Source organism: Erigeron canadensis, chromosome 8 (assembly GCF_010389155.1).
Source record: "Erigeron canadensis isolate Cc75 chromosome 8, C_canadensis_v1, whole genome shotgun sequence".
NCBI classification, from domain to species: domain Eukaryota; kingdom Viridiplantae; phylum Streptophyta; class Magnoliopsida; order Asterales; family Asteraceae; genus Erigeron; species Erigeron canadensis.
This window is the reverse complement of record NC_057768.1, coordinates 23,142,124-23,152,706: the sequence shown is the minus strand read 5'-3', so window position 1 is coordinate 23,152,706 and position 10,583 is coordinate 23,142,124. Positions and strand designations below refer to the sequence as shown.

Sequence of the window (10,583 nt, the reverse complement as noted above, 5' to 3'; positions counted from 1 at the left end):
TTCGATCCAAGTGGAGTTATGCAGCCTTATGACCAGCTATTGAAGGTTTGGGCATATGAACATAGCATCTATGGCTAACTGTTGGTCCCTACATCCATCAATTAGGCTCAATCTCAAATTTCCAACAATGTCAAGATTTATTTCTTCTTAGTTAATCTGGTTAAGTATCAAACTAATGCCTAAACTTATAGTATGTATCAACTCTCAGATATTGTGATTATATGTATCTAAATATATGTAAGCAGTAAGCTGCCACGACTTATGCTACTTCACCGGTTTACAAGTTTTTAATTGGCTTAATACATACGATAGCAACACCAAAAAGATTGATACATTTCGTCAACCACACGCTAACTTAAGCAAAATCATTTCAGTTAATAATCCCTAAATTACGCATAAAAATTTCTAAACTTTTCGACCCATATCAGCAAAAAACTATGCTCTCCATGTCTTACCTCCACAACTAAAGTATCACATTGCTTTCATGTAAGTTTATATATTCGAATCATAAAATATCATGATAAGAAATTTAAAAAAAAATGCATGATACGATGTACTGATCAAAACAGATACCAGATCAGCACGACGAGCAGATCGAGTGATCTGATAACGAGCAATGCAGACCATGAAACAGATACCAAACGCAATGCCGAAAAATAGACCCCCAAAGAACCCCATGTTTGTAATTGTTTACACCGATGTGTATGAATGGTATTAGTCTTTCATTGTAATTATTATGTTTTTCATGCAAGTTTGGAGAAGGGATTTCATTAAATTAAAAAAAAAGGTTCAGTCATTTTGTCAAACAGATTGAAGGCATGGAATAAAGAATTAATGTGCATTACTTTCCGCATAGGGTAACATAAGAAATTTAATTAAGAAGTTTGTTAAAAGTAGGGAATCAAATGGGTAACGTAGGAGTAGGAACCAAAACAAAGTGGGCTATATTTAATTATGAAGTTTCCTTATGTTATTTTAAAACTTATTTATTTATGTATGTATGTATGTGTGTATATTTTGTTGAATGTGTATATCGATTCTGAAAATTCAATCATGTTCTAAAATCATAACTAATTCATATGAACTTATAATTGTATGAATTATATTTTATTGCAAAAGTCTATATGTGTACAAAATATTTTTAAGAATTGATCGTTGTTATAATTGGTCATCAACAATTTTAAAAATGATGATTTTCTTAGTGAAATTTTAGACGAGTGCAACAAATTTGTTTTCAAAAACTCATATACTACAACTCCAACTTAAGTTAGGCCAACGACCATTGTTAAATAAATAAAAGAGTTAACTTTACTATAAAACGGTGTTTTTGGCACCAAGCACATAATAGCCATCGCTGATCACTATATGGTGTGTTTGAAAATTAATATACAATTGTGTTTATTTGATTGTTTTTTGTGGAACTATTAATGTTCATGGATTATCGACAAACATTAAGATCGATTTCATCGATTCATATTGATTTCGGGTTCATGTGATGACCTTACAGATTAATATGTTCAAATCTGGTACTTGAAATAAATGGTACCATATATACCATCAATTGGTCATAAATGATGTTTATATATGATTTAGAGATTTGGGGTAAAATGGTGGTCAAAGGTTTGTGATCGGATTGGTTTCAAAGCAAATAAGGGTTTCAAAACAAACTTTTTACAAAGATTTGGGTTAGCTTAGCTGGATTTTTTGGCCGTAGACTTATAATATAACACATGATGGGCCATTATGAGAAAGGCCCAAAACTACTAGTTTCAAGTTTCAACAAGAAAATAAGGTCCATGTTTACATGACAATTGACAAGATACCAAAATAAAAAATCTGGAGGAAATAATCCAAACAAGATGGAGTAGTAATATGGAGTGTAAGGATGTTAAATCGGATTGCGCCACGTGGGCGTTAACGTTCATAAGCATCGGCTTTAACATATAGAGTAATGGTTCATCAAAGATTACCGAGCTAATAAATGATGAGTTTTGAAGTTTAAAATAACTAGTCCAACTGGTTAGAGGCATTCTCAGGTTTTACCCAAGGTCTTAAGTTCGATCCTTAGGGTTGACAAGTCTTGGGAATTTTTCCTCCGAATACTTGTAACGGCCTATAGTCAACATCTCGTTGTTTCTGGTAAGTGCAAGACTTCACCATTATACGATGATGTCGTGTGTCGATTGAATGTTCGAAAAAAAGATAAAGATGAAAATGTTAATAATTTTATAATCAATGTGGTTTTCAAGAAAATATAAAAAGAAAAAAAAATGATAACTTTCATTCATTCATTAGATATTTACTACTTGGGGAAGGGAATATGAGGCTGTTAGGCATCTAATTGAGTGGAAAATCTCTCACATACCTTCTTTTAAACCATAAAAATCACGGGGCAAATATTTATTCAAAATATTAAAATATTGGTATATAAAGAGTTTTTCACCGAAGTTTTAATGCATAACAACCTCATACTCATTTTTCTCTTATTATAATAGGTTTTATATGTGGCTTTGTTATAATAAAATTTTGAATTTTAATTCATTTTAACATGTTATTAATGATTTGTTTTTATTAACTCTATTATTTTGATATTATATAGAGTTTTGTTATGATAATATATTCACACTTATTTTATACTAGTATTCAACAAACTTTCATTTCATTTATTTTCCCCGTCATGTAATGTACGACCTTAATCTAAAGTGGATATTAGATTTTAAATTCCGTGTATACACACAATCAGATACAAAACGCTACACTTTAAAAACATTATAAATGTCAGTATTTCGGTACGAATTTCATATAGATTAAATGAGTCATATTACTTGTTAAAATATTATATACTTAAATGTTTGTAGATACTGTGATATTATTATTTGTTGAATTTATGATTAAATTATTATATTTTTTTTTAGAACATTAATGATTAAGATTTTAATATAATTATATTATACATTTCAAAATTTTGGTTAAAATAATATTTTTGTGAAAGAATAAAAAGAGTAATTAATAATATATAGTGGAAAGTTTTAAAAATTTTTAAAGATATAATAAATGTATATAGTATATAATATGTATAAAGATAAAGATAAATATATTAATCTAGTTACTATAACCATGACATGGAATTAAAATCAAATTCTACTTCTAGTCGTTAGGATATAGACTGTATTTCATCTACAAAATAACAAACTAATTGAACACATTCATTTCATTATTAGTTTACCAAAGATAAAAACAACAAATAATATTTCAAACTCGATCAACATAATTAAGTACATAATTAATAACACTAGTAATATATATATATCGGAGCCACCAATATATACATGTATCTGTAATCTGTAAACAACATATCCGGCAAGTTCACTCCTACTTTTCTCAAATGAGGTCAAATATGTAAATTCAAGTCAAACAACGCCTTTTTTCCGCCATAAAATTAGCATATAAATACAGATCCAGCTTAAGAAAAAATCACATTCATCACACCAAGCGTTACACTTTCTCACACTCTCCTCCTCCTCCTCGTCATGAAATACGGAGAGCATGTTGCTTACGTGGCACCGGCGATTTCCTTTACGATTTTCGCTGTTTTTCTGATCGTTTCCTCCGGCAGCTCTGTTTCAAAACCACCGGAGTTTGTGATTCCTCCTGGCGTCGTTCGATTGCAAAATAATTTGATCGATTTGAGTCCGCAACGTACCGAAAATCGATCCTCTGCGCCGAATGAGAACCGAAATCCTTCATTTACTGTAAGTTCGTAAATTACTTAACTGATCGTATATCAACTTAATAATCATAATAATCACCTATACATATACGTGCATGTTTGTATCTATCTGTGTGTGTGTATATATATCTGTTTGATATTTTGAAATTTGAAATTATAATTGTTGATAATAACTGATAATTTAATATTGAATGAAATATATTGACGTAATTAAAAATTGCAGAGACAACGGATACGGAAACCGGAGACGGAACTTTCGAGAGCGAGAGCTGCAATTAGGGGAGCGGCTTCATCAGTTAGGAACCTATCTCAGTTGTTGCAAAACGGTGACGTTTTGTCGACTGATATTTATCATAATCCCGGCGAGTTTTATCAGTAAGCTTCCTGCTAGCTTCACACCTACTTCATACTATCATCTGATCAATACTCGAATATTTAAATTCAAACTTAAATTTGAAATTAAAATTTATAATTTCCTTGAAGCTAAGGTGATGGGCTGATGGTGGACGGCTATATAAATTTGTGTTTTTTCATTGAAATATTTAAAAGGGATAAAAATCAGTGACCAGAGTAAAATAATTTTCATTTCATTTATCAAAGAGGTTTAATAATAGTAATATGCTTACGATTCTCTTTCAAATGTTTCATATTTATATTATACGAGTAATATATAGTAGAGATTATTTCTCGTAATCTATTATATAGTTACAACAAAATGAAGACTTCTTTCATGTTTTGTGATGTACGAGTAATAATATTGATGAGTGATAATAAGATTATAATTACTCGTATTATTTATCTATAAATTCAAAGCTTGATTAAATACTATAAAAATGATACGTAGCGTAATAATTGAAGAGTTTGTTGAAATATAATTATAAGTTGAAAAAGTAAATCTTTTATATGTAACTTTATTTAAAAAGACCAACGACTTTGTATAGCCAAAACCGACCATAAGCTCTTTAAATTTGTAAATATTATGTTTAAATAACTCTTTTATCATGTTTTTGAAATTTAAAAGAATATACATATATAATATATAGATATATATATATATATATATCTATAACTCTTATAAAACAATAGTTAACCAAGCACTTTAAAGCCCTCTTGCAATCTAAAACCAATTTAAAAAATTGTCACATAAGATTTTATCTTATGTGTCAACTCCATATTTTTTTTTAAATAAACTATATATTTAGAAAACAAATGAAGGTATATATGTTAAAATAAATAAATAAATATATATATTGTAAGAATCTAAGATCTTCTCATTATATAAAATGATATCTTCTCTTTAGTTTAAAAAATCACGTCTATACCTAATGATATTTCATTATCTTTTTTATTCAACATTTATATGAGGTTCCTTTCGTTTTTTTAATGGTGATTATATGAAAGTTTGCTCAGGCCGTTTTCATTTGTTTTAGCTATTCATTTTGTATCTAATATAATATGCTCTTTGTCCATTCATCCAAGCATGTTTTTTTAATGGATCCGACTATCGAAAATGACTTAAGTATTAGATTAAAATTACATACTATTTCAGTATTTTGGTATTTAAATGTAGCTCATTGTAAATTTATTAATGTCAATATTAAAAGTTTTAAAAAATTAATATAACTACCGCACATCGTACGGATAAAAAACCTAGTATATATATATATATATATATATATATATATGATGAAATGAGTTTTGATAAAAGTGTAACTAATAGTTATCGTAAATTGACTTCTTGCTATGTTAATTGGTATAAGGAAATGTTAGACATCTATCTATATCTAATACTTCTAATATTTATCTTATAAAATATTTTGTTCTTTTTCAAATATTTAAACTACCTAAATTACCCTTCTTATATATTCACTAATTTAAACATCTTTACCACTATAAATAATGTTGCATTTGTCCACACTTTCAGTTAGTGTGAACAAATTAAAAATTTTGTCACGCTTTTATGTATGTAAAAATATGTAGAACTAAAGATGTGTGGAATTTTTCACACTAAAAAGTGTGTAGATTTAAAAGTTCACACTTTTTTGTGTGAACATTCATAATTATTTTGTAACACCCCATTTGTTAACGTGAACAAATGAGGTGTTACAAAATAACTATGAAAGTCCACACTAAAAAGTATGAACTTTTAATTATACACATTTTTTAGTGTGAAGAAATTTCTACACATTTTTAAAACTTTATATTTTTACACGCAGAAAAGTGTGACAAAATTTTTAAATTGTTCACGCTAACTAAAAGTGTGAACAAATGCAACATTATTTGTATTGTACCTAATAAACCTTTAAATCTCAACCACTCATTTTTTTCCCTCTTCTTCATAAATCATTTTTTCCTCTAATTCATTCAAAATCTTTTGTGTCAAAAACCGTATATCGATAAATTATAAAAATTATATGAGTGTTTTTAAAATTTCATGTTTTTTTATTAGAGATGTCATTCGATATACTTTCGACGAATTCTTAAATCTGAGGGCGGAGCCCATACGGCTAAGACATTTGGCTATCATACTCTATGATTTGACCTATCATCTCCACCATCTCACCGCCGCAACGCGCGAGAACTATCTCTCGTATACATTAATCCATGCCGGTATTGGAATTGAATGTGTTACACTACTTTCTTTTAAACCCGTCCAATTAAATACGATTATGACTAGAAAATTTGAAAAGCGTTTTAACTTTTAAAGGAAGGAAAATGAACACAAAGTAATACTTTTTGTACCTTTTCTACTTATTGGACGTATGGAATGTGTTTACCTTTTTTTGTTATTACTATTATTATTACTTTTATTTATTTTTTTGTTCTGGAAGACCTTCAAGTCTTCAACTATCTACTTCTTTTACAAATTATATATCACAAATTATTATACATCTAATGTTAAAAATCAATGAATATCTTCATGTTTATTGTTTCCATTCTTATAACCCCAAGAAAATATTAGCTTGGGGAAGAAATTTATTTTCGATTATAATATCAAAGTCCAAATAGATGAAAACGTACAAAACGAAAATTCTTGTTGAGTTGAGCCAATTTCTTAATTTGTAATATTGACTATAGATAGATATACATTGTATCTTAGATGTGTTTCTCAAATAAAGTACAAAACTAAAAATCTTGTTAACTTTAATTAAGTCAACAATTAGTTTGAATTGTTAACAATAGACAAATATATATATATATATATATTTTAACTTATAAAAAAGTATAAAAGTTACAAAGAGCTAATGTCCAAAAGATTGCATTTATATAAAAAGTGAAGAACCAATTGTTTGTTAATCACAATATCTTTGATTCTATTGCAAAAACAATAGGAAAAGCTTGGATTGCCTTTTGGAACTACTTTCCTTCTAAGTCACTACCAACATGATAACTACAACATTCCATTAATCAAAAGAGGAAAATGTCACTATATTTATGGCCTTATGGGGTTATAATCATTATAAGAAAATGAAAGCCCTTGCTTCTTATACACGCATGTGGTTGTGCTAGCAGCAGCTCTATAGTGCTTTCACCCATGCCCCTCCTCCACCACTTGTTTACTACAAGTATTACTTTTCCTCACACGTACAAAATATAACTCATCCTTTGTCAAATAAAATGTTTACAATATACTGTATATTAACTTGTTACTTTTATAACGTATGATCGATGTTCCTATATATATGTAGTAGTAACATTTTAAATGAAATGTATATTCTGTGCTACGAGTATTTGCCTATTTTGGCAGAGGGAAAGATAGGACGATATCGAATATATATATATAATCTGTTTTGATCTTCAAAAGATGTCCATGATCTGTCAGAAATCAAACGGCACAATGACTTATTCCAACAGTAGTACATCCATCTAATGACGGAGTTTGCCTGCACTAAACCTGAGTGTTTTATGTGTGTAACATAGGCTTCAAATATTTATTAACTCGCTACTTGGATCACTTATAACCAAAAGTATTTATAAGAGTGAGCAATTGATACATACATCATGAAAGTCATTATTAAATTAAGAGATACATTAAGTTGGGTTTTTTTATGTTCAAAACCAAAATGCATAAGTAGGTAACAAGCAAAGTCATCATATGTGTCAAAGTCAAACACCTGTACTTTTATTTTCTGTTCCTAAATATTCACTTTTGTTTCTTATGATTTACTAGTATTTACCTATCACCTTAGTAATTTGCATAAATTACCTGGACCGGCCTACTATTTATAATAATCGAAAGTTTCTCGATTTAATTGCAAAAAACTAAAATGCATACATGCAGGAGCTATATAGAGATGGAGAAGAGATTTAAAGTATATGTATATGAAGAGGGTGATCTGCCAGTTGTACATGATGGACCATGTAAAGATATATACACAATAGAAGGAAGGTTTATACAGGAAATGGAACATGGTAAAAGAGGACATAGTTTCAGAACAAAAGATGCAGAAAAGGCCCATGTTTTCTTCATGCCATTCAGTGTCACCTGGATGGTCAAGTATCTGTATAAGCCTGATTCCTATGATCTCACCCCACTCCAACACTTTGTCTCTGATTACATCAGAGTTATCTCCACCAAACACCCTTTCTGGAACACCACTCATTCTGCTGATCACTTCATGCTCTCTTGTCATGATTGGGTAATTACTTGCTTACTTTTTCCCCTAATCACTTATTCCTTCCTTAGTCTCTTTATATTAAATGGACTGAATTTTATACATCTTCCTTTTTAACCAATAATTAATTTAAAAACTTCATTTATTTATCTTTTTGTGCACCTATATTGGTGTAAGAATATATGGTTTTGGAACTGACATATGTTTGTACTTTTTTCACATGTTGTTCTCTAAAAGTTATTGATGCATCAAAGTGTAGAGGTTTCTAGGAAACAAATATATATTGTGAACGCACAACATTTTACCTTTAAGGGAAAATCAACTAAAATTTCAGAACCTAATAAAGAGCCACATGAATCATGATATATAGGCACTTGGACCAAATGAATGTTTTTTTTTTTTTAGTCATGCCAATATTTCATGATATTTTTACCTTACATATAGCAGCTTTTCTTATTTACATTTCCAAAAACATTTCAGGGTCCGCATGCCACAAAAGGTGATCCCATCCTTTACAACACTTCAATCCGGGTCCTATGCAATGCCAACTCATCAGAAGGATTCGACCCACAAAAAGATGTCAGTCTGCCCGAAATCAACCTCCGTCACGGCAACATTCCACACATTCTCTCTCTTCCACCACCATCCTCTCCTAGACCCCACCTTGCCTTCTTTGCAGGTGGGGTCCACGGTCCAATACGGCCCGTCCTCTTGCAACACTGGAAGGGTCGGGACCCTGATCTTCAAGTCTACGAGTACCTCCCAAAAGGCCTAGATTATTACCCGTTTATGTTAGCCTCTAAATACTGCCTGTGTCCTAGCGGTTATGAAGTCGCTAGTCCCAGGATTGTTGAGGCTATTTATGCAGAATGTGTGCCTGTTATGATTTCTGAACACTATGTCTTGCCTTTTAGCGACGTGTTGAAGTGGGAGGCTTTCTCGATTCATGTTAAGGTGTCGGAAATTCCTCATTTGAAAGAAATCTTGACATCGGTGACTGATGACAAGTACTTGAAGCTAAAGAGGAATTTGAGAGCAGTAAGGAGACATTTCGTTTTGAATGAACCTGCAGAAAGGTTTGATGTGTATCATATGATATTGCATTCTGTTTGGCTCAGGAGATTAAATCTAAATTTAGTATAAGATCTCTGGTTATATGTTATGGTATAGTTAAGTTGTGATCAGAAATATACTAACAGAAAAAATAGTAAAGTTTTACAGGCCCATTGTTTCATATGTTATTTACTTATTTTTGGGGTAATTTTGAACATTAAATTTGTAAGTGAAACCTAGAGGGGGTTAGAATAGATTTTACTGATTTTTGACTCTTTTTGAACATTTGAAAATAATCAACAAGTTTGAAGTTTGTTTGTGCAACATTTGTAACAATCACAAACTAATAGAACCCGTCGTGTTATTCCGAATCATAACCTCCATGGCTGTCATGTCGTGTGCTAACACAGGCCCCTTTGGCAAAGACGAAATGTCTCCAATAACCGACCCATTCAATAAATCTGTTTTTCTCAACTTCTCCTGCACGATCCTTGACAAGCCTGAAACTCAAAGTCAAAGGTCTGGTTATAGTCCATTATAAGATGTCTAAAGGGCAGCCTGTGTGGCATCCTTGATATGCAATTCACTTGAGCTATTCTATCCTGGTTTCCACCAAGCCTTAATCTTTTGAATGAGATTCTTTATTGAAGCATTGAGCTCGGCTTTCTTGTTCTTTTCTGGGAGATTCAGAGTCTTACCACCATTTCTTTTGACCGTGACCTTGTGACAAGAAAAGAACGAGTAACTTATAATGCTCCAATGGGGTTAAAACTCGTGCTGTGTAATCTCTGCCTATTCTTGTTTTGGGGTAAATGAACTCAGAAGTATACTTAGTGTTCTCATTATAGGCACTCCCTACCAACTTCAAAAAAATCGGTTGGATAATATGATTCATGTTAAAAATCATAGGCCCCAACTTCCTCTATCAATTTTTACTAACCTATCAGTGTGTTTTGAGGTATCAGCCCCATTCTAATGAACTATGAGATATATCTCCCACGTGAGCAGGAATTTCCGTAGACAGTGACCGAGTTCCATAAACGATAACCCTGAAAAACACGTACATTTAAGGGAGTCGCCAGGTGGCACGAAAGTCGAACTAGCTTTCTAGCAGATCGTCATGGTTCTCTGCAGGACATGCGACATGAAACAAGTAGCAAGGGTAGATAGGTAATGGTATAGGC

At 31.0% G+C, this 10,583-nt stretch overlaps 1 protein-coding gene across 1 annotated transcript; it reads left to right on the top strand.

The window, feature by feature from the left end:
• Positions 1-3,492: 3,492 nt before the first annotated feature.
• On the top strand, positions 3,493-9,566 carry LOC122579918 (probable glycosyltransferase At5g25310). Its single transcript, XM_043752183.1, has 4 exons — positions 3,493-3,752; positions 3,954-4,105; positions 8,013-8,370; positions 8,827-9,566. The coding sequence occupies exons 1-4, from the start codon at positions 3,531-3,533 to the stop codon at positions 9,487-9,489; spliced, it is 1,395 nt and encodes a 464-aa protein (XP_043608118.1). The 5' UTR covers positions 3,493-3,530; the 3' UTR covers positions 9,490-9,566.
• The last annotated feature ends 1,017 nt before the right edge of the window (positions 9,567-10,583 follow it).